Genomic DNA, 25,378 nt, shown 5'->3' with positions numbered 1-25,378 from the left:
TTCTGTCCTCTTGTAACAGACATGACAAAAATGACTATGATCAATAACATATTTCCATGTACAAAGAACTGCTACAAAGGCATTCTTAAAGAAAGATGCAATTACAGATTAATTCAAAATGCACAATTATGCTTTAATGCATCCTGTGGAAACAACCAACTGAACAGATTTCCAGTCTAAAACAAGTCCTTAGTTTAAGTACCTTCATTATTTTAATTGACTAAATAATTCACGTTTAGAAAGAATGAGCAAGACAGTTGATATGGATTTCAATATATTTTATTAACAATGTATCCCTTTGATAAGACTGGATGCTTCAAGAGGCTTTTAATGCCCAAAGACAAACTGTACACACTATACAAAAAGAACAACGAAAGTGGGCAAAACCATAGCAGGATAAGCCTCTGTTTAAATTATACACAGCGCCATGAAATATTCTTAAGGAAAATATATAAATAATTTTATTCTTTCTTCTATGTTACAGGTATATAATATAAATCAGATTTCAATGACCTACAAACACTAGAACCTCCAAATATGTAGCAGCTTATTACTAAAAACCACAATGGGGGTTGTAGTCAACTGAAGATTTCACAATCCCTTTCCAACATTCATCAAAGTTTTTTCACTCCCCGCAGTGCAGAAACAGGAACAGTGAAAATTCAACATCTGCAACAATTTAATTTACAAATATTATACATATACATCCTGTTATTTTCTCTTAAAAATCAATGTCTCATGCCTTCATATCCGATCATCTCAAATTTGCTCTCCTTTAAGTGGCATACTTGCACTATACATCTGTTTGGCATAATTGATTTACACTGCACAACTTAAATAGCATGAATGATTCACAAAGCAAATCATGCGAATTGCAATTAATGCATACTTTAGCACTGCTAGTTTTCTTTTTCTCATTATAAAAAAAGAGTCAAAACAAAATGCACATTCTGTTATAAAATAAAATACTGTTGTGACAAAAATATGACCATGAAATTACTTATCAATATTTTTTTTTAACTTTACTAGTGGGATAGCTATCAAACTCAATCATACAATATAATGTTAACATTCAGTTTGGCTTTATATTTCATAGCTGCAGATCAGTAAAATTATGATGATCCTTAAACCATACTTGCGTACTGGCAGGACAAAAAAAAGCCCTTAAGTTTCAGTGGGTTTGAACACTCCTCACAGCTAAACACCATATGGCATTTTTACCTGCAAAGTTTGAAATGCAATAGGCTTTTTTCCTAAGCAACTAATCTTTTTTAATTTAATATAATACAATGAAGAAAAATGAATGAGTGAATTAAAGATAACAGAACATAAAGCACACAAACCAGAATAAGGATTATGGTATATAATTCATTTTGTGATATGAGGGTTCTTCACCCCCCCCCCCAAACAAAACATCTTCTTAAAGTGCACTGAACATTTTAATTTTTCCAGATGAAAAGGGATTTTCACTGTGCAACATGATACTGCGTTACTTAAACTTATTACTCCTACAAATGCAAAAACGCTGCATTACACAGCAGTGAAAACTGTGCTTACATACAGACAAATATACATATTTACACCACATTCTTCTTAGGAAGAATGTGCTACCCTCAAGCTGTGAATACGAAATTAAGTAGGTAAAGTAACAGATGATTTGCAATGTTTTCATATCAAACAATCTTCTGAATCAACAAAAATGATAGGGTAAGCCTTCGGTCCTCCATACAAGCTGAACCTCCAGGGATTACACGGCTCTGACCCAAAACCATTAGACTATCCAGCTATGCTTAAACTGTCTTCAACGCTGGTACAAGTCCCATAACCTGTGTGCATTAACAAATTTAATTTGTTTGCCTGGATGCATTCACTTGTTTACTCATCTCCTGTGGGACATTACACTTTCACAACAAATGATGTACATGTGCAACAGGACAAACAAAACATAACATTTCTTTTCATCTACACACATAAAGCGTTTCTCCTTTCATAACTGGTATTCTACTGGTTCCTTCAATGTAACTCCATAACTAATAATTTAAAGTACACTTGAAAAAAATATGTGAGAAAGGCTGACTTCAAAATCTAAAAGTATGCGTTTTGATTTTAGTAAGTCATACAGCTTAATTACACAGGCATTTACTACTAGCTTAACACTTTAGCAAGGGCAAGCCACACTATATACCTTCTGAGGCTAAAACTCAGAAAGCCGAGCACTGAAAACACATTGGGCCACTATGCCTTTCCAAAGGCACAATGCCACTAAAAGGTGACACTACATAGAGGTTATCAGCAGTTTCTGGTTCCAAAGTGCAATCCATTTACAAATGTTCTGCAATTTTGCACAAATCTGCTATATGCAAATGTAGACTAACTACAACACAAGTACTACAAAAGGGCAGTTGTGCCCACAGCAGCACATAAAACAAATTATTTTCTTTCAATGAATTCAGTAAACATAAAGCAATGGATCCAAACAACACATTTCTGAGTAGTTCTCTTTTACTGTACAGAGGACGACTAGTAAACACCACACAAGCACCTCTAGTATTCATTCTAGTACACATTATTTTGCATAAAGAGACACTTTTCATCAATAAATTAAATTTACCTGCCTGGATACAATACTTATCCCAAAAGGTGCTCCCTTCACCAGCAGCTTCAAAATTACTAGTGGCGGTGATGCAAAAACTATGCACTAATTAAACAGCATATGAAAACTTTTGTCAGGTAACTATGTCAATGAGGGAAGCAAAGGACATACAAAGTAGTAAGATGCTTGCTTAGTTTACACACACACACACACACACACACACACACACACACACACACACACACACACACCTGTATGGTTCATCAGATTACTAATGATGATATGGCTTGGATAAATGGGGAATGCGGAAATACAAATTAGGCAAAATGGAATGCAATTTTTCATAGAAACAAACCTCCACCCCAGCTCTGCAGAACAAATGTCCAAAATCTGCTCATATGTCACCCAAAGAAAATACTGAGAACAAAGTTGTTTCAGTAATTTCTGTAGTTGATTCAGGTGTGAATGAAAATGTCTTAATTTGAATATTACAATGGCCCATTCAACTTTTCTCTTTATTCTTTAGAAAAATTATCTATTAAAAACAAAATGTTGATAAAAGATAACATGGGAACCTTTTGCATTTGTCAAAACTGGTGATAAATAATGATAAATAATGTCTTGTTTAATTAGATGATACCTGTTAAATTATAACAGGCAACACAGTTTCACACTTTAAGATTATATACTAAACATGAACTACATTTCAAAGGAAACTACATTGCATAATTTCTCAACAATAAACAGCTCGGATGATCTTTTACAAAAATATTTTAATCCAGAACTAAAAGCTGTCCTACAAGAAAAGACCCCTAAATACTTATCGGCTAATGGGCCTACTTTTAGAAAGAATAAAGGGAATGAAAAAGGATTAGAACAACCAAGAGTCAATGCTGCAGTTGTAATGTGCAGAATACGGATCTGGGAACTACTTGTACAATCATGTCATAGAAAGAAATGTGCTTCTAATAAATTACAACATTCTTTGTAAGGACACTGACATTAGAATAACATCTACGCCATTCAAATTCATGCACTTTCATTAGAATAATCTCTCCCATCATTTTCTTAACTACATGTGGTTTAGGAATACAGATACTTTCCTAGACATAAAATCTCTGCTGGCAGTTACCAGGTATCTTCTTTCATATTAATTAGCTACTGCACACACACATTTTGCTTTAGGGTACAGTAATTCTGTTTGGCAATGCCCCACATATTTGGAATGGAAACGGATTCAAGTGCAGAATGCGTTACAAAAAGTGAGAACAGAATGCTCTGCTAGTTCTGTGGCTATATGCACCGATGTTGGCCAATATACAGTGTGTTGGTGAGTCCTACAATTGAAACAGTGTTCAGTTTTAGAGGTCTTACAGGAAGACAGGCATCAAGCTGACTGACAATGTGCAACAACCATTACCAAGATACTTTGAAAACATAGGAACATACAGCGTAAGGAATGATTCAGAGAATAGGGTTGGACAAACTGGAGCACAGAAGGGAAAGGAAGGATATTGATGTAATTCATCACCAGAAGACATGCATGGGTCAAAAACATGGCATTTAAGACTAAGAATTTTTGGATTAGGCCAGTAACTGGGGATGGAAAAAAATAGGAGTGCATCAGGGACTATTACTTCATATAAAGGGTGACAAGGTCATTGACAAGATGGACCAGGTTATGGAATGAGACCTACAAGGGGGTTTTAAAGGTATGTGAAACGGGAATAAATTATGGGACAGGAGAGGAGCAGCGTTAAGCTGAAAGATCTGGGTTGGAATAATGAATCAAAGGAATTCATCACCATCTTTCTGAGTTTGTACAAAATGAAGATTTTACACTACAAAGTTAGAATGACCTACAAAGTACACCAGTTGAAAAGGTCAAAAAAGATACGAAAGTGCTAAAAAATGACCTATTACAGAATAAGACACACTGAACAGATCTTTCAAATCCAAAATTACTACTGTTAATAAATTATGGAATTAAAAATAAGTACAAAATCTCCATGCCCAAAGAGAAAAATGGGGCCTGTAACTCAACTGAGTCTCATGCTATGGGGAACCAATGGGCTAACTGTGGAGGGCTGATAGTCAGCAGGTAGCAGGGGGAAGGGAAACACACACAAGAAAAATATAAATATGTACCTGATTCAAGTCAGAATACAGAAGGTATGCAGAGTGGCAACAGAAAGTCACACAATGAAGTGATTCCAAATCTGACATGTATACAATTAAGATGGTAGCATACATAAAAACAATGTAAGATAGCTACAAAGGGCTGCAGAAAACAAAAAGTACTTAGGGAGCAGTAGAAATATAAAGGTACATATCTGACAAATATACAGCCTCAGCACAATCAGCAAAAGACACAGCACTCAGATTCTGGATCACAAGAGACATGTTAGGATATAACAAATACTGTCTTGCCTCCACAAAAACATCACACTACATTTACATTAAAAAAGCAAACATTTAAATAAGTACAGTACAGAACTAGTTTTGATTATTTCAAACAAATAAAAAACATCTGCAGCCAAGTGAAACGTTAAAATATACTGCCAGCAATGACAGGCCCCAGGATTTCTGAGCACTGCACTGTAGGGCCAATGCACATGTTCATATGACTGCTGGAAGCAAACGAGAACACTTCATAAAGTGGGGGGTAAGGGAGAGTTTATTAAGCTGCTGTGGTCACAGAAAATCACTTCACCACTCAAAAACCTAATGACCAAGCAAGCAAGCCTACCAACCACTAAACCAACAAAAAAAAAAACACAGAACAGCACAGTTTTGCAGCAGATACACCTACGCAATTGAACCAGCCCTTCACAGCTTGCAAGGGACATTAATGTATTAAGATAGGAGATAGGAACTAAAAGCTAGGCCCACAGGAGCACAAACACAGGGAACAGTCAAGAAAGAATAGAGAGGAAGCAATGGGCAGATTCAACCAGAACTCTGTGATGCATACATGTGGGACTTTAACAATGGTCATAACAGAATAGAAGGTGGGGGGTCAAACAGCTGTTTGAGATTAACAGAGCCATACTGCCTACTTACAACTTACTTTACTTCCACAGAAAGGCTGCCGAAATCCATACCTATTTATTCTATCCAAGCTACATTCAGAAATGTGAAAGTTAACAAGCTGCAACTGCATTCTGCATTTGCATTGCTGATAATAAGTAGGCAATCTTAACATAAAGCATCTAAAGAGTATACATATGTATGTGTGTGCGTATATATATATATATATATATATATATATATATATATATATATATATATATATATATATATATATATACATATACACACACACACACACACATGCCTGCACCTACATATAAATATACCATGCACATACATGACAAGTGGATAAAGAGGCAACATTCAGATAACATGCTGAACCCCATCAAAAAGGCTACAACGCAAAACAGGTAAGAGATGATGGATTATAAAGGTAATTGCAAACCACTGTTGTACTTTCAAGACTGCTATACTTGTGCCTTGCATTATCAACAAACGAAGCATCAACTTATGACCTGTAGCTAAATGAACACGGCATCATGTAATGCAACAACACTGTGACACAGGACTTCACGCAAGCATATGGGACCCAATCCTTTACTATCTCAACACTCGGCAAAAAAAATATATATATTTTGTGGAAACATAACCAAACTGTGACCTAGAAATGCATAACAGCTGTGCATTTCCACACATCTTACTTCTTAACGTTGCAAGAAGGAATGGCTTGAATCAAGATACACAGCAATGCATACCATTAATTTGGTTCCTAAATGCCAAAGAAAACCTAAAACAATGTGAATGCTAAAATCCACTAAAAACTGTTTCAATCTATGCAAAATATTATTGCCTAATACAGCACACTCCCTTTCAACTGCTGCCAACCCTGCCAAAGGATCTTTGGAACTGGAAACACTCAGAAAACGTTTTCATGTATCAATGGCAAGAGTATGTAAGCAACTAGAAAATGTTGCAGTTTGATTTTTTTTTTAAACGAAGATGCTTTTGAAATTGGACGTGTTGTTCCATAGTTCACCGCTGCATTAAATAATAAGCTGTAGAAAGTTATCTGGCAAACCATTCCAGAGGTATGTTGCTTTAGAACTGTGCTGTTGAAGAACTTGGTACTGAAGGCTTTGCACTACTGTGCTGTTGTTGCAAGACTTGGCAGTAAAGACTTTGCGTTACTGTTTCTAGCAAAGCAGCTGCTGATCTGATACAGTAATTTAACAGATAGCAGGCTTCTGTTGTGAAAAACAAAAGCCACTACTACTTACAGTTTGAGCTGAACTGAAAGCTTTAGTCACACATTCTGTGCAATTCTGGTGCAGTATGCTTACTCGGTATACTACTCGAGGAAAAATGCTAGCTAGCTTCACAGAAACAAAAATAATGAGCATACACGGGCTACATGCATTACAGAGCAACAACTAACCCTCAGCAGTTCATAAGAAATGGTAGTGAAACAGTTCTACTGGTTTGATACTGCACTTCTTTGATGTACATACTACGAGGCTTTGGAGAGGATGAAACAAAGAACATGACTACAACAGTAATCCTTTTATAAATAGTAACATTGCATTACTTATCAGTTAAGTTCCAGATGACTTGGGCTTCTTTAAGGAGGCTGTGAACTCCAAGTAGTGTTACAAATGACAACGCACAAACAAAAAAATATACAAGTGGAAGGATCCAATGCTACTAATGCATCGGTCAAGTTCATCTTGACACAGTTTCAAGACTTGCTCTGCAACTGTCATCTTGTCTTTTTAATGTCATACACTGTTTAAATATTTCCAAGTGAATTTCATGAAAAACAACACTTGTTCAAGGTGTTCAGTGCTTAGCTTTTGTGGCCACCAGCATTACAGTACCCATTAAGTTTAATGTCAGCGTGGTGACCATTAACTCCCTCAAGGGCTCAAAGGAGAAAAACTTTGCTAGTTTGTTCTGCATCATGTTACTTCAGTCCGCTGTTTCTGTACCAGCAGCAACTGGACCGAACAGGCATAAGGTGCTCCTGTCATCAGGGATGACTTGACTGATATTTCACGTCATCAGCAATATGTTCTGCTACATGAAAAGGTCAGGATTCTGATGGGGCTTCTGTTGTCACCTGCTTTGATAAGATGGCTTCGGCTTCTTCATATAGCTATAACAAGAAAATAAAAATGAATTCTGTACTAGTGAATAAGAAAGCTTGACAGAGTGCATACATACAGACATACATACATAAACACATAAATATATATATGACACACAAGCATAACACACAGCATTATTCTGTTTCACATTAAGATTGTTTTTCCTAGCAGAAGATAACTCAGAGGAGAACAGGAGCGAAAAAATGCTTATGGTGCACAATATTTCAAAAACAGTCTGAACTCAGAAGCTATAACTTGACTTCTGTACTTTACATAGGCGACAATCAAAATATAACTCTCAGGCACCATATACTGAGTCAGTAAAGTAGAATGCTGTAACTCTTAGTGATTATGATCCTTACAACAGTGTTAATAGAAACATTTTAAGTGGTCCCACTGAATCAGCACACATCTATGCTTTACTTCAAAGGCTAGAACTTTTGGGGCACATTTATACCTATACAATTTATGCACCCACTAAATTCTGAACCTGGTAAAGGTTATGTAGCATTCAGTGAGATGTGTCTACTAATTTTTTAATACCGTCTCTAACATTAAAGTTTTACGACTGTAAAGTCTTGAGTACAATTGCAGAGAGTTAACATCATTTAACTGAATGGCCAGTTTGTGGTAAGTCCACAAATTTCATATAACCAGTCCTAAAGTTGCAGCTGAAAGTAGATGCCAAGGAAAGAAGTATTTCTGCATTAAGACCTTATACTAAATGTAGTGGCTCAAATAATTTCACTGTTGCAGTCCTGAATTCTGGGATATCCTGCCCATAGGTAGATTAACTTCCAGAACTCTATCTTCCCCCCAGGCTTCCGACAGCTGTCCCCCACTATCACATAAGGACATTGGTGGTATAAAAGGGACATTATTCGACGTCATCTTCAAATCACTGTTGCTATAGTTAAAGCCAAATCAGAATACCACAATACCAAAACCCTAGGGACACCCCGGTGCCCAACTTTGAGATTACCAATCTCCCTTCTCTGGGTAGTATGGTCAGGTAACAGAGAGAGAGAGGCAGGGCCTCGAAGGGAGTTAAGAAAGAAGATGAAGGGGTTAACTTCTCCAACACAAGGTTAAAGGTATAAGTCTTGAGGGGACAACAAAAAGGTTCCTTTCAAGAAGGCTTTGCATACTTTTGGGAGGCCAGACACTGAAAATTGAAGTCTTGGTGGGAATTTACAATAGTTGCTAAGTGCAGAAGCTAGAACCTACATAAACAAAGAAAAAGGCCAAAAGAATAAGAGGTGAAAAGAGATTAAAACCGTTTTAAGCAACCCACAAAGAAAATGTTTTTTTTTCACTTTTCTTTATAGAGCCTGCATGCAGAAGGTTTCTGTGAAGTGATAAAGATTTTGATCACCCTGAGTGGGTGTGAGGGGTCTCTAGTTACTTAATTACGGCAGCTGGAGAAACAATGTGGTCAGACAAATGAAATGTATGCCTGGGTGAGGCAAGCTGGATGGGTAAGACAAGAAAAAGAGTCAGGAATAGGAGTGAGAAGCACAGGTTTCTTTCTAAAATGAACTCAAAGCTAGAGAAACCATAGTTGTAGATGTCAGAATTGGGCTAACAGGATGACTTGTCTGGAGAAATCTCTTCATCAGGGGAAGAAGGGAAAAGGTATACAGAAGACACTGTGGCTATTCATGTATCAGATCATCTGTTGGGCCATGCCCTTGTGCAGAGATAATACAAAGAAGTTGCTACACTTGGTGTTGGTTGGGATTACAACAGTTAGCAGAAAGGCTTCCCCCTCAATGGAACAATCTCTGTGATACCTGTGGGTTTACAGCTCACTCATGAAGCATCAGAATTCCCCTGATAAGCCTATCCACTAGACTTGTGCACTGCTAAAACAAAACACTGTGAACAGAATGCCCATTCCCACACTCTCATGGTCTCCCAACACAGGGGTATAATCTTTGTTAATATATCATACTACTGCCATGTTGTCTATGTCGATGGTAACAACACCCTGGAGAAGGAGAATCTGAAAGGCCACAATATAAGAAGGAATGTCCTCAATGCCAGTATGCTGTGTAAACCGACTTCTTGCTGCAACTATGTCTGCCCTAAACAATGCCCCTCCCACCCCATCTCCCCAAGCAGATGCAGTCTGTGTTAATTATGGCAACTAGAAAGGGTAAGACAAATGGGCATCCTGTATTCACGTTTTGGCTCCAGCAAGCAGTGGGGAGATAGGTATGTTTGTTCATATTAACTTCTAGTTGTGTCCACTGTATGACTTTCATCTAGTATCTTGAGTAGGATACTAGGAGTGGATTGTTAGCAGTCAACAGGTTTACTGTCTTGAGAATCATGGGGGGGTGGGTGGGATTCAGAAGATGCTGTATCGACAGGGTTTGGTCTTGAGAGTTTAAACAGCTTGTATACAGTGTCCGGATAGCATCTGATTATATATATATATATAAAAAAAAGATTTTCTGAGGGTTTTGACTGCAGCTTTGCCTTGTTGACAAATATCCCCTAGAGACAGACATGCTTCTATTAGAGACAGTTTGGTGGTACCAATTAGGAGCTAGTCACCCAGAAAAGAAAAAATGCAGATTCTGTGAAGCTTTACATGAGAGAGACTGCAACCATTTACTTACTGAACACACTGAGCATAGTGGTAAAACTGCATGGCAGGACACGGAGGCAATGATGACTGCTCCCACTCGGAAGCACAGGAACCTCCTAGTAGGTTTGACAACTTTGATGTGCAGATATGCATCCAGAAAGTCAAATGAGCACATCCAATCTTTCATAGAGACATGGAAGGACAGGCTGCACTGTGACCAACCATAATTTTTTTCAACGTACTGATTCAGGCTGCAGAGAGTTATGACTGGACCAAGTTCCTATATTTTTCTCAGAACCAAAAATGAATCTTGAGTAAACTCCAAATCCTTTCTGGTTTTGTTAAAGCTCTTGGGTGGCTCTTATTAAGAGAAGGCTCCTTACATTTCTGTTCTGGCTGCCTCCTTCTGATAAGGTGGGATGTTTAGTAATAGTGGGGAAGAAAGCTCTGGTGCTTCAGAAAAGGTAATTATATAGCCTCTGGATATGATCTCCCTGACCCACCTGTCCAGCACAATGACAGAATAGCTGTGTAAGAACTTGCCATGATAGATGTCCTTCTCTTCTCTGTTGCAGGACTCTTTATATGACAGAGTTGCCTGCCCAGTCGACCCAACATCGGCCAGTATACTAAAGTCTTTTACTACCATGAGGTGCACGGTACATCTGACGTAGACTGCTATACCCATACAAATTAATGTACGAGCGCACCATCCTCAGTATTGAAGCCCCCGGCAGAGAGACAGTCCAAGAGATAGAGAGTCAGTACATCCAAGAACAGAAGGAAGTGGGGAAGGAGGGTGGGAAGGAATACTGCAACAGAGAAGAGAAGGACATCATTATGGTAAGTTCTTACACAACTATTTTATGTCCTCCTATTCATCTGTTGCAGTATTCTTTATCAAAGCTCATGCAGAAAGGTAGGTGGAGTTAGTGGAATAATTCTCCAGGAAACCATGAAGAATGGCCCTGGCAAATCCAGCCCTGTATCTAGAAACAGAATCCAGCTTTTAGTGTTTGGTGAAAGTATGGACAGAGGTCCAGTTGCTGCTTCTAGAATAGAGTTGGTGTCTAGTCCCTTGAGGAAACCCCCTGAGGAAGACACTGCTCTTGTAGAGTGGGCCACGATTGAGCAAGGAAGGGAATTTCCATGGTAGGCATAGCAGAAAGAGATGGACTTGGAAAGCCAGCTTGAGATGGTCTGTTTGAATACAGGCAAATCCAAGACCCTAGAGGTGGAAAGACACAAATAGTTGGTCTGATTTTCTAAAAAGGTTTAGTTTTGTGAAGGGAAAATCTGAGTTGTCTGTGCACATCAAGTGTGTGCTGGATCCTCTCACTATTGCTGTGTTGAGAGGAGAAAAAAGTTGGCAAGTGAATGGCCTAGTTTAAGGACAACTCATTAACTACTTTTGGTATGAAGGAAGGGTTGGTGTCAAGGGAGACCCTATCTTTGTGGAAGAGCAAGAAGGAGGGAGAATCCAGCAGGGCCTGGAGAGCAGAGACCCGGTTGGCAGAGGTTATAGCCACCAGGAGGACAGTTTTTCAGGTGCAGTGTTTCAGGGAGCTAGAGGAGGCTGGCTTGAAAGGTGCTAAGGTCAGTTTCTCTAGCACAAAGTTAAGATCCAGGGGGACCACAGGTCTCCTGGGAGGTCTAATGTGGAGGATGCCTTGGAGGAACTGTTTATGCTCAAATCTGGAAGCTAAAGGAGGTGAAAGGAGCAGACATGCAGATATAGCTGACAAATGTGCTTTTATTGAAGAGTAAACTAAGCCAGCATTAAGCAATTCACACAGATGTGAAAGAACCAATGGGAGACCCACAGTAAGCGGGTCAAGGTTTCTAGCAAGTCACCAAATAGAAAATCTCTTCCATTTGGAAAGACAGGATTTCCTCGTATTGCGTTTCCTGGCCTCCTGAAGGACATGAAGCGCATCCTCAAGAGAAAAAGGTGTCTAAAGGGTATCAGGGCTCTATCACCCACAGGGTCAGTTGAAGAGTTTCCAGGTGTGGGTGGATGAGGGAAGCCATTGTTCTGTGTGAGTAAATCCACTGTGAGGTAACTTATGATGACTGCCCTTGGCTAGGTGCAGAAGAAGGGGAAACCAGTGCTGTTTGGACCAACAGGGAGTCACCAGCAGGATTTTCAGTCTGTCCTGTTGAAGCTTCTGCAGGACTTTCAGAATGAGTGGTAGGGGAGGGGATGCATAAAGAAACTTCTGCTTCCATGAAATTGATAGGGCATCCACATTCCATGCCTGAGAATGTGGTTCTCTGGCACAAAAATTTGGAAGGCGTTTGCTCAGAGGGGAAGCAAACAAGTCTATCTAAGGAATACCTCACTGGTGGACTATGTCCAGGAATGTATCCCTGTGAAGCATCCATTCATGGGCCTGTGCTGTGGATCTGCTCAGTGCACCTGCCACAGAGTTCTGACTAGAAGGGACACAGACCGCCTGTAGAGAAATCTGAAGTTGGTGTGCTAGTTCCCAAATTTGTAAGGCTAATCTGCAGAGGAGGTAGGATCTTGTGCCCCCCCTCCCCGCTTCTTTACATACCACAGAACAGTGATACTGTCTATGTAGATTCACAGCCATCCTGGCCTCAGGAGAGGCTGTAAGGACTGAAAGGCTAGGATCAGTGCCTTCATCTCTTTGTCCTGAGAGGGGGGTCCACTGTCCTTGAACTGTGTGTGGACCCACAGCTGCCCCCAACCTGTATCCGAAGCATCTACTTACAGGGCCTGAGCTGGAGGCAATGGGTGAATGGGGAGTTCTGGATTTATGGACAGTTGCAGTATCCACCATGGGATAGGAAATTCCAGTGGGTGATCATGCTGTGTTCACACAGATTTTAGGAACCATTGGAATTTCCTCATGTGGAGCCTTGTCAGGCTAAACATTTTGTGAAGACTCTTGGGGCTGTAGAAAGACCAAAAGGCAAGGCAGAGAATTGAAAGTGCCAGGATCCCACAAAGAAACGTAGAAATTTCCTGAATTTGGGATGAATGGGCATATGTAGGTAGGCATCTTTGATGTCTATGGATACTAGGAAGGCATGTGGGAGGATCAGAGGAAAGAGGGTCTAAGCAGTTAGCACTTTGTTGAGAAAAGAAAGGTATAGGACAGGTCTCCACAGCCCTTCCTTCCTGGGAGCCAGAAACATGCAAGAATATAAGCCTGTTCCTTTTTAGGGGGTAGGCACTGGTTGCAGTGCACCCTGTTCTAACAGGTTTTCCAATACCTGGAGGAAAAGAGGTTTCTGGTCTGCTGGAGGTTGAGTGATACCCCTGAAGGGAGGCACAGTGTGCCAAACCATAAAGTACCCCGTTTGATGATGCTCAGGACCCAGACGTCTTGAGTAATGGATTCCCAAGGTGGGAAGGGACAGGGGTGGATGTAGGAAGAGGGGGGTGTTGCAAAGTAGTCCTGAGGAGTCAAGATGAAGAGCCTGTTCTATCAGGAAAGGGCTACTTAGCCACAAGCCATATGAAGCAGCTGAAGATGCTGAGAAGTGATGCGGTTTCTTGCTCCCCTTGTAGGGTTTGGGTTGGGGGGGGGTCTGGGATTGCCTGCAGACAAAAACCTGTTTCCCAGGATAGTTCCTTTGAAATTTAGGAACTGGAGAGACCAGAATATGTTTGAGGCTTTTTAACTCCTTGCTCTTTTCCTGCAGGGACTTGAAAATTCAGCAGATTGTTTACCAAACAAGGCAGAGTTGTCAAGGGGAACATCCATCCATCCATGAGCTTCGCCTTGATGTCCGCAGGCAGGGTTGAAGCCTCAACCAGGTGAACCTTCTTAATGCTGATGATGAAGCTGCAGCTCTGGAGGTAGCCTCAACTGCATCACAGCTGCATTTGAGTGTCGGGCCACCTGAAAGGATGCAGCAATAAGAGAAGATGCCAAGGCATTATTCTCTGAATCTGGCATGTCAGATACTATCTTAGACAATTCAGCCATGAGTTCTACAGAATACTTAGTCATGTAGGTCTGGTTATTCAAAGCTCTGAAGGCTAAAGTTGCTGAGGTGTTGATTTTCTTCCCCAACCTCTCGAGTTGCCTATTGTCCTTGTCTGAGGGGAGAAGACAAGTGGAAAGAAGGGATCTGGAGGCCTTATCAGAGGTTACAGAGATGACAGAAGGGCCTGCCACAAGGGTTTTAAAAAGGAAATTACAGTCCTGGCGCACTTTATAATATCTATCTGGCTTTTTAGGGGCCTGAGCGTCAGGGTGTAGGGACATGGAGGCAAAGGCATACAGAAAGGCAGGGATAGGCAGATGGATAGCTGAAGGACTAGGGGTCTCCACCTGAAGGAGAGTGTAGTATCTCTTTTAAACTACAGACATTTCATAGCTGTCCCATCTTTTGGGTTTCGCCAAAAGAAATCTCCTCCAAAGGGGGTGCCCGTCCCACTGGAGTCTTCCTCAGGGGAAGCATAGTCCAATGGGGAAGGGATTTGAGAGGAGTTAGCTAAAGAATCACTGGTCTCAACAGATGAGGTATCTTCCTCTGAAGTTATCTTCTGGTCTGACCCTTTTTTGGAGGAGAGATGGCAAAGAAAGAGGAGGTGGAGGAGACCCAGCAGTAGGTAGGCCTTAAATAAGCCACAGGCAAAATTTTGCCACTCTTTCCGAGGGTCTGGAGGAGGTGAGGAACGGCCTGTTTTCTGCTTTTTCTTAGCAGGAGTGTCCATCCAATGTAAAGGAGGAGGACTACATGTAGGCCTACACTCTAGCAAATCCGATACATCATCTTCCCTCACTACAATCTGAATGATTCCTCTAGGGGCTTCCGACACAATGATCCTTGGTTCCCCCTGGACATTGGGACCTGATGTTTGTGAGGCCTCTCTGGACCTGCTGACATCTGGTTCTTAAGGTGCCCTGTAAAACTGGCTTGGCCTGTGGAGCCAGATCTGAAATGGAGCGTGTCTCTGGGCTACCATGCACTTCTGGAGAGATGTCAGCAGGAACAGGTGCAGCTTCTGCTTCGGGCCTAGGCCTTTTGGTAGGCTTGGTCATCTGGTCCGAGGAATCTTCCGTCATGCTTTTAGTTAAAATTTTCAGACATTGGTTCTCTGAGTATATTGCGAGGGATGAAAGTTAACTAAGAAGGGCTTTAGGCATGAACGACTGACAGACTGAACAATTTTGATGGTTGTGGTGGGGCCAATGACAAAAAAGGCACTGGGAGTGGCTGTCCTTGTGTGGAAACTACTTTTGACACTCACATTTCCCCTTCAAGAAAAAAAAACAGTAACAAAAGACAAAAAGGTTCCCCAATGGGGTACTTATCTTTATTGAAGAAAACTATTCCAGCAGCAGACCGACGTTTGGGACTGTCGATCCGACTGGCAGCAAAGAAGTTCTGAGGATGGTGTGTGTACGTCACATTTATGGCCTACGTCCAATAGCCTACGTCAGATGTACCACGCATCTCATGGTAGTAAAAGACTTTGGTATACTGGCTGTCGGGTTGCCTGGACAGGCAACTCCCTCATGTAAAGAATACTGCAACAGATGAATAGAAGGACATCACCCATGCTTCTTGGTGCCAGTGCAACTGCTGACTAGCTCCCTCAGAAGGGGACATGAAACCCTGTTTTTTGTGAAGTACCTCTGCCCATGGTGTAGCATTCAGTACAGGGGCCCAACCACCAAAACAACTATTGCCTGGAAAATGGTCAAAGAGCTGCTGTTGGTATTTTTTTACACCACAAATTCGTGGGTCCTTTCTAAATTCTTAGAAAAATTTCTTTGTGAAGACCACATATTTAACTCTCAAGGCAGACAAGGTTTCACTCTCCTGCTTGGTCCTAACCAGTTTCTCTTTCACTTTTTGTACAGACAGGTCATTAGTAAACAACACCTTGAAATTTGTTGAGAGATCAAAAAACATGAAAAATGGCTGATGATAATGCCTGCCTCGGGCACTCTAACCATTCGATCAGCTGTATTATGTAAAAGCCACATGGAGAGAGAGTGACAGTTGACACCTGCAGTTCAACCTGTCTGCAGCTATCAGGGGGTGGCAGCTTTGCAGCGAATACAAGGACTGCACAACCATCTCTCTCTAGAAGTGGTGCGTATGCATCATGTAGTTAAGAGCATGTATGGAAAGTGTAACTGACACAAAGGTGTGATTCCCTTCTGATATATTCCCCTGGAATTTTTATGGGATATATAGACTACCAGGATCTCTTCACAGGGCTCTATCTTTGTTACAGCTGCTACCAGCACTGAGTGTGCAAAGAGGCGTTGCTCCAGTACGGCTTGTTCTTAGATGCTCACAATACCTTGTCAGGTTTCCTTGGAACAAGCTCAGCCACATTGGGTTCTTGCCATGTTTGCTCCATGACCAAGTCAATCACTCAGTTTGCCAGGGGAACCACTTAAAATGCAGATGTGGCAACTCAAATGACCACTTTATCACGGATGGGAGCCTACAGGCAAAGTGCCCCTCTGTCTCATCAGTTCTAATATTCTTCCAAATTTGGGGTATCCAAAAGAGACTATCAGGATTCCACACCTTCACTGGGGTCTGAATCAGGGAAGAAAGACTCTGCTGAAGAGTCTATATGGCTGCTTTTACACGTGCTCTTCCTGGGAATATCAGGTGGGGGGAGACATCCGAGTGGCTGAAAAAGGGATCTGACTCCAAGGAGTGTCATCTTCAATGGCCTTTCCTAACTCTCTGTATCTGAAGCTCACAATCAGTGCCCAAAGCTGAAGCCTGTTGGGTGCCCATGGTTGGAGCAGAGGCTGATGGCGGGTACATTCTGTCCAACTGTCTGGACATTCAGTTTATTTTTTTCCAGGTACTCAAATTCCAACAATGTGGTACTGAAGATCCTGAAACCACTGAAGCCAAGGCTCTGATATAAAGGGATGTCGAGCCACAAGGCACAGCTGGTCCCAAAGCTGGCTTCAGGACCAACAGATAAACTACAGTGAACTACCACAATGAGGTTACCTACAGACATTTATACAAATATTTCAGGTAGGGGCAACAACACCCTTTGAGCCTGCCAATATATCAAAATAGTCATTCCCATTATAAGTGCCCAAGTTGTTCTTAAAAAGATCTAATCTAGTGATTGCTTTAATATAATTCAACTGGGGTGAATGCATCAGCTGTCCTTTTTTTTTTTAACAAGAAACATTTTTATTAAATTATCATGTATGACAAACGCCATATTACATTTAAATAAATGACAATAAAACATAGCGACACAATCTCAGTTGCAAACATTATACATTCCAAACGGTGTGACAACTGTAGCTGCAACCATTATACATCACTTTTAACATATCCAATTATTGTCAGTCAGCCATTACATAGCTCATTCAAATCCTGCCTCCTTTTAAACCTTGTCCCTCCTATGCATGTATTGATCCCACAGTTCCCATTTTTTTCTATGTAATTTGCTTCTACCCTTTTCTAAAGATCCCAGTTCCAGTTATTTTAACTCTAACTCTGTTACTATCTTCACTACTTCTAGTACAGATGGTTTCTGCTTTGATTTCCATTTTCTAGTAATTGCTTTTTTAACAGCCATCAAAATTAGACTCTGCAAGGCCTTACTCTGTATAGGCAATTCCGAGTTGTATCATAGCTAAAAAAAATCCTTTCCCTAGTCAGTCCACTTGCTCACCCAGCATCTCTGACAGAGCAGTCTGCATGGAATCTTTAAAGTCTACCAAGTCATTATAGTGCCAGAAAAGATATTCCCAGCTACTTCTTTCTACCCCATCACACCTCCAACATTTGCCACCTACCTGATGAAAAATTCTTTAAAGTCTGCTTGGGGTATAAAAATACCTATACAATCACTTCCAGGCAAAGATCCAAAAACTTCTAGATTATGCTGCATATTTGGGAGACATGGGTTCATAGATTAGTAATAAACTAACTGCCCTTGTGAGCCATTTTAAGCCTAGCCAATTATCCCTTGTGAGAATCAAACCCTGCACCTTGTGTTTGTAAGGCTAACACTTTAACCATTAGGCCACCCTCCCAACCCCAAAGTGGGTGGAGGGAGTTTCAAACCCTGAACCCTCAGCAGAAGCCCAACTCCAGAACAGAGTGTTAGTCAACTGCACCATCACAAGACACCAGCCCTCCATTATTTGTGAATTGTTTATCTAATCTCTCTTACCTGTCCTCCTGACTGATTCTTATAGTTATCATGCAATATTTTATATGCTCTACTAATAATTCCTTTCTTAATGGAACCTTCTGCTCTAGATTCTACTAAAAACTCTACCAGTGCTGGTCTTTCATTTAGGACCCCCTATTACTTGCTCTTGCCTAAACTCTGATATCAATCCTTGATATGGAAGGCAAACTTTAGTCTGCAGTCCAAACAAGTTCTTGGCATCTTCCTATTCTATTACCTTTCCATCTCTAGTTATTTGCTCCCGGATCTTGGTTCCTTTGCCAGTTTTCTCTAATACATTCCCACCCCCTCTTGCCTACTGTCTGTATTCCTAATTGCATTCACCACTATTGGCAGAATCTCCTTTCTCCATTCCCATGTTGGCTTAGTTCTTAGAAGACCTGCTACTTTATGAATATAGTATTCTGTATGATTATTGATGTTCTCCTTAAAGGTCTGCATCCAAAATCCTACTTTATGAATATGGTATTCTGTATGATTATTGTTCTCCTTAAAGGTCTGCATCCAAAATCCCAGTCTCTCCATGTTACTTGAGCTTCTCCCCTGTTTTATCATCTCTTTCCACTCTGAATTATAGTTTTCTCCTTGTGCTATGTATAGGAGCCTTAACTGTGCTGCTCTAAAATACCCCTTCAACTTGGGTAATCCCAAGCTACCCTGTTCTATTGGAAGAATAAGCTTATCCCACTTGACTCGTGCCATCTTTCCCTCCCAGATAAAATCATTCAGCTCTTTACTAATTGCTATCCACAACTTCCCTCTGGTTGATAAAAATACACCTGTCCAGTGTATAAGATTAAAGGGATGAAAAGCATATTAACTGCTTTTATCATAATAAAGCTTCCATTTTCTCAGTTTTTGTATTGTCTTTTTAGTCTCTTCCCACATATCCTTAGTATCATTTTTAATCCATACTCCTAAATACTTCATTTTATCATGTCCCCATAAATATGTATATTGCTGAACCATTTGTATGTGGGTAAATAATTTGCTGTTATTGCTTTCGTTTTTGCTTCATTAATTTTGCATCCAGAAAAGGTTTGAAACTGTCTCAATATGTTCCACAACACTGTAATGTCTCTTTCTGGTTTTGTCAGCTATATAATAATGTCATCTACAAATATAGAGTTAGTGTTTCTTGACTACCATACCAATTATATCCCTGAATTTCTGAGTCCCTTACTTTCTTTGTCAGTGGTTCTAAATATAATGCAAACAAAGGGGAGAGAGGACACCCTGCCTGGTTCCTCTGCTCAAGCAGAGATTATCAGAGAGGACATCATCCACTTTAATTTTCTCCTCCGATCCTTCATATATCCTCCTAATCAACCTCATAATTTTATAAGGGAATGCAAATGCTTCCATTGCTCTGCTCATAAAATCCCAGCTTACTCTTTCAAATGCTTTCTCTGCATCAAGTCCCACCAGCAACACTGATCACCACTATTCTGTTTATGTTGTCAAATGTTTGCCTCCCCTCCACAAAACCACACTGATCCATATCTACCAATTTTGGCATCACTTTTACCATTCTTGTAGCCATTATAGACATAAACACTCTATAATCATGATTTAGTATTGGGCCTGTATGAAGCTGGGTCTAATGCAGCTATACCCTCTTTAGGTAGCAGAACTACTAAAGCTTTCTTCCAGGATGTTGGTACTTTTCCTTCTCTTAAAATACTGTTAAACAAAACCTTCTAGATCTTTATCAGATTTGTCCCTCCTAGTTTCCAAACTTCCACAGGAATACCATCCTTGCAGACTGGTTATACATCAGCATTTTATCTCATCTCCTCCTACCCTGTTAGAAATTGAGCCTCCTCTCCCTCTATCTTTGGCATATTTAACTGTTCTAAAAACATTTCCATTTGTACCTTTCCTTGATTTCCATATTTCTCTGCTTTATACAAACTTTTACAGAATTTCCAAAATATTTCTAATACTTCTACAGGATCACTACTTATCTTGCTTGTAACAGCCCTTTCTACTTTCTATTGTCTGAGTTGTCGTGCTAAAAGTTTTTGCGCTCTAGCGTTATAATAAAAATACAGTTGTTTAACAGCAATCTTTCTAAAGTCATGCATATTACCAATGTAGTCCCTTATTTTTTGGTTGGCATTCTGTAGTTGCTTCTCTTCTCATTCTGTGAGAGTCCCCCTATTTTGCAGTACTTTAATATTCGTCAGTTCCTCTAAACACTTGTTACTTCTTAACCATATTTCCCTTTCTTTAATTTCCACCCTATTTTAAATTCCACTATAATTTTATCCCACCCCTGACTATATTTTCAGAAGAAGTTTCTATCTTCTCTAATAGCTCCTGAATAATTTCCACTACATATTCCTTAAATTTCTTTCTTTTCAACAGATAGGTGGGAAAGCGCCAGTGTCTCGTTTTTTTATTTAATTACCCTGTGTTTTTATTTTAGTTATTATTGATGCATGATCTGAAATATGTATTGGATGCGTATCAAGACCTTCAAATAAATGCACATGTTCCTGTGAGATGTAAATTCTGTCTAGCCTAGACCAGTTTTTGTATCTTGGGGAATAATATGTAAATTTACTCCAAATTACTAGTACTGAATTCACATCTTCCATGTCAAATATTTTTTATAATTTTCTTTAAACATCTAACCTCCTTTGTTATACTTCCTGTTCTGGGCCCTTCAGATACATCTTCACTGTTGCAAATGAAATTCTAGCCCCACCTGTAAGTAATATTCATAGGTTGATACTAGGCTATCAGCCCTAGGGCCTATACAAGCCTAGCCATAACAATTCCCTGGCTATTTCTTCCCACACTATTTACTTCCCTGGACCCCTGTATAGCAGGGTGACTGACGTGATCCCCGGGGTGAATTTCCTTTCTCCCATCCAATCGTCAAGGTTCCTTTTGAAGAGGGCCAAAGAGGCACTCTGCTTGACATGTATGGACAATCTATTCCAGAGTCTGGGGAGTCTCTGGGTCAGGAACCTATCCTTCCAGCATGTTTTGTTTATTGTGGTGACAAGGTTTAGATCCCTGGAGCGTGTGGCTCTGAGGGATTGGGATTTCTTTAAGTGTAGCACGTCCAACAGCTCTGGGTTTGACATGGCCTTGTATGTTAAGCAGAGATCGCCTCTGAGTAGATGATATGCGACAAAGTATAGCTGGAGTTTTTTAAGGCAGGCATCTGCTTTAGGCCTGTGATTCTTTTAGTGAGGTATTTCTGCGGTCTTTCCAGTTGGTGCAGGTGTCTTGAGAGGTACATACCAAACAGGGTGTTGTATTTTATAATGGGTCTAATGAGGGATGAGTACAGTGGGACAATGACCTCCTTTTTTCTGGATGAAAAGCCCTTAGTGATGAGGTGTGCCACATAGAAGGATTTCCTGACTGTTGTGGCAATGTGGTTATCGAAGGTGAGACCACTGTCTCTCCTTGCTGAAAGATGATTATTTCTCCCAGAATTTTCTTAAGCTCTATTATAGCAGTTTTCAGTGGAATATAAATACATGCCAGTAGCCCCTCAGTACTACAAATCTAGCATTATTCTTTGTCTTTTTTTCCCTCTTCTATTACTATTGCAGCTCCCCTTGCAAATTAATATAAGTACTCCTCTCTTCCTTTGCCCCAGATATTCTGCTGAATAACAATCCTGAAAACCTTTCTTTATCAAATCCACATGTTTGGTTCTTTCCAAGTGTGCTTCCTGTAGCACAGCTATTTGCACTCTACATTTTTAATATAGTTCACTACTCTATTTTTGGCTTTATCTGCAAGACCATTAACATTTAAAGATACTATAGAAAGAGTCTTATTCTTGAGAGATTATTATTCGCACCCTTTATGCATAACAGCTTTTATGTTAATTGTTGAGTTCTAGCTTTTATGTTACATGCATGCACTGTTTGGCAGGTTAATCTTCTATACAACTGTTTTTTGTCATCTCCATTTGAGTCTATGTCACATCTTGCAAAACATTTAGTTATGTACTTACCATAACTTCGGATGTATGGGATCCATCTCGCCTACATTCACAACAGATGGGTTCGGAGCCGATCCATCTGCTCCGACTCGGCAACTAATACACTAGCACGAAGTCTCTCATTGGCTGGGCTACTCCCTATCCCAGGATGCACTACACCTGCTTCCCCAGATCTTGTTTGTTCGCTTTCATACATCCATGCAAACACAGAAAAATTAGTAGTCACTATAACCAACTAAAGTTCTTCAAGAAAGATCTCCAAGAAAAAAGAGACTACAGCTCCTCTAAATCCGAATGGAAGGGGAAGGAGGGTGGGTACTTATGAATGTGAGATGGATCCCATACATCCGAAGTTATGGTAAGTACATAACTAAAAGATGTAATGGGATCCTATCTCGCCTACATTCACAACAGATGGGACAGCGTCCTAGCACCTACATCCCGGGTGGCTCATTGGAACACACTCCTGAGAACTGTGGAACCAAAGGAAGCTCTGCCTCGAGAAACCACATCCAATTTGTAATGAGAAATGAAAGTGTGCGGAGAAGTCCAGGTTGCCGCAGCACAAATATCATCTATTGATAACTTGGAGTGAAAAGCTACGGAAGTAGCCATTGCCCTGGTAGAATGAGCCTTGACTGGAAAGGGAAGGTCTTTGTTAGCCTGTGAATAAATAAAAATGATACAATCTTTAATCCATTTAGATATGGAGGTTTTTGTTACTGGTTGACCCAATTTGTTCACTGCAAAGGAAACAAACAATTGATTTGATTTCCGCATTTGAGCGGTTCTATTCAAATAAAAACGCAGTTGTCTATGTCGTCCAATTGATGCAAAGTATATTCTGCGTTATTAGAGAATTCTGGGAAAAAGACAGGGAGTTCTATAGTTTGTTGAATACAGAAAGAGGAAGCCACTTTTGGTATAAATGCAGGGTTTAATTTCAATGAAACTCTATGCTTGTGAAAAATCAAATAGGGAGGATCAGAACAAAGAGCTTGAAGTTCTGAAACTCGCCTAGCAGATGTTATGGCTACTAAAAGGCCGTTTTCCAAGACAGAAATTTTAAATCACAAGTAGCAGCTGGTTCGAAAGGACGGGCAGTTAGGGCAGCAAGAACCATATTCAAATCCCAAGGGGGGACAGGATGAGGTAAAGGAGGCCTAAGGAGCCAAGCCCCTTTAAGGAAAGCCTTACAAAGTTTGTGAGACATCAATGAAGGTTCAAATGAAGCATGAAAATTAGAGATCGCCGCTAACTGAACCTTAATGGTAGAAACTGAAGAGCCCGACTGAAAAAGGGAGGCCAGAAAATTCAGTACCTCCGATACTGGTGCAGTGAGAGGATCTATACCCCGTTCTTGAGCCCAGAAGGCAGACCTTTTCCATTTACTGGAATGAACTTTGATGGTGTAAGGTTTATGAGAAGAATACAGTATGTGGACCACGTCTGGCGAAGAGCATTGTCTCGGACTAAGGATGGAAGTGGAGTAACCATGCTGCCAACTTCAGGGACCTGAGAGACGGATGAAGCCGTCCTGACTGATGAGTCAACAGGTCTGGCACGGATCCAGAAACCATGGACCTTCTATCGCATGCCTCTGTAGGAAAGGAAACCAAACTTGACGAGGCCAGTGCGGGCAATCAAAATCATCTCGCTCTCCATGTAAATGGCCTTCTGTATCACCCTCGGTAGGAGGGAATGGAGGGAAGGCGAGAGAAGACCGGGGGGCCAAATGTGAGTCAGAGCGTCCCTGGGAATCTGTCCCTGAGAAGGAAACAGTGTGAAGAACTCTCTGCATTTCACATTGTGAGGGCTGGCAAACAGGTCGCAGCAAGGAAGACCCCATCTGTCGAAGATTTTCGCAGCTATACCCTGGTTGAGGGACCACTCGTGGGGTAAAAGAATGGTCCTGCTTAATCTGTCCGCAATCACATTGGACTTCCCCGGTATGTGCGTTGCCATTAGAAAGCGGTTGGTAGCTACCGCCCAGTGCCAAAGTCTCATGGCTTCTCTGCATAGTGGGTAAGACCTGGTTCCACCTTGCTTGTTTATGTACCACACCACCGACATGTTGTCGGATAGGATAGTAATCGGGCCCTGTGGGAGAGCGTGATGGAGAGCTTGGAGTACCAATAGTACCGCTCTCATCTCCAGGACATTGATATGCAAATGCGTTTCCTGGATCTGCCATGTGCCTTGGACCGACCTGCCCAGGTAATGACCCCCCCACCCTACCTGGGAGGCGTCCGTAGTCACAGTGGCAAAGGGACGTTGAGGTATAAAGGGTCGCCGCTGGTCGAGATTTGATTGGAGAAGCCACCAATGCAGATCTCGACGGCAACTTTCCGTGATTATGATTAAGTGGTTCAAGGGAAGTTCCTGATAAGACCATTGAACCGACAGTAGCCATTGTAAAATTCGCATGTGAAGTCTGGCCAAGGGAACTAAAAGTATGGTCGACGCCATCGAGCCCAACAGTTGTAGGATCCGATGGGCCGGGCTCTTTGTAGGGGAGACAGGATTTGACTTGATCTTGTAAGACCTGAATTCTTGCTGCCGGTAAAAGGCGCATTCTTTTGTGTCTAAGTCTGCCTATGAAAGTAATATGCTGAGATGGCTGTAGTACAGATTTTTGCAAATTGAACGTGATCCCCAAGAAACGGCCCAAGGTGAACGTGGCTCTGAGCGCTTGGAGTAGTAGATGCTCGGAGGTGGCAGTAAGGAGCCAGTCGTCTAGATAAGGAAACACCTGGAATCCCAGACTTCTCAGGTGAGCAGTTACCACTGCCAGACACTTGGTGAACACCCTGGGGCTGTGGTGAGACCAAAGGGCAGTGCTCGGAATTGGAAATGA

At 41.0% G+C, this 25,378-nt stretch overlaps 1 protein-coding gene across 1 annotated transcript in view; it reads right to left on the bottom strand.

Annotated features, from left to right (window-relative positions):
* Positions 1-5,908: 5,908 nt before the first annotated feature.
* Positions 5,909-25,378, bottom strand: part of RICTOR (RPTOR independent companion of MTOR complex 2) — a 3,179,211-nt gene continuing 3,159,741 nt past the window's right edge. Inside the window, exon 38 of the mRNA XM_044069875.1 lies at positions 5,909-7,778. Within this exon, the coding sequence (XP_043925810.1) occupies positions 7,713-7,778 (66 nt within the window). The 3' untranslated portion in view covers positions 5,909-7,712. The remainder of the gene's footprint in view (positions 7,779-25,378) is intronic.

The sequence above is a fragment of the Protopterus annectens genome, chromosome 1.part0 (genome assembly GCF_019279795.1).
Source record: "Protopterus annectens isolate FY-2018-M chromosome 1.part0, PAN1.0, whole genome shotgun sequence".
Lineage (NCBI taxonomy): Eukaryota > Metazoa > Chordata > Ceratodontiformes > Protopteridae > Protopterus > Protopterus annectens.
This window is presented reverse-complemented; position numbering and strand designations above follow the sequence as displayed.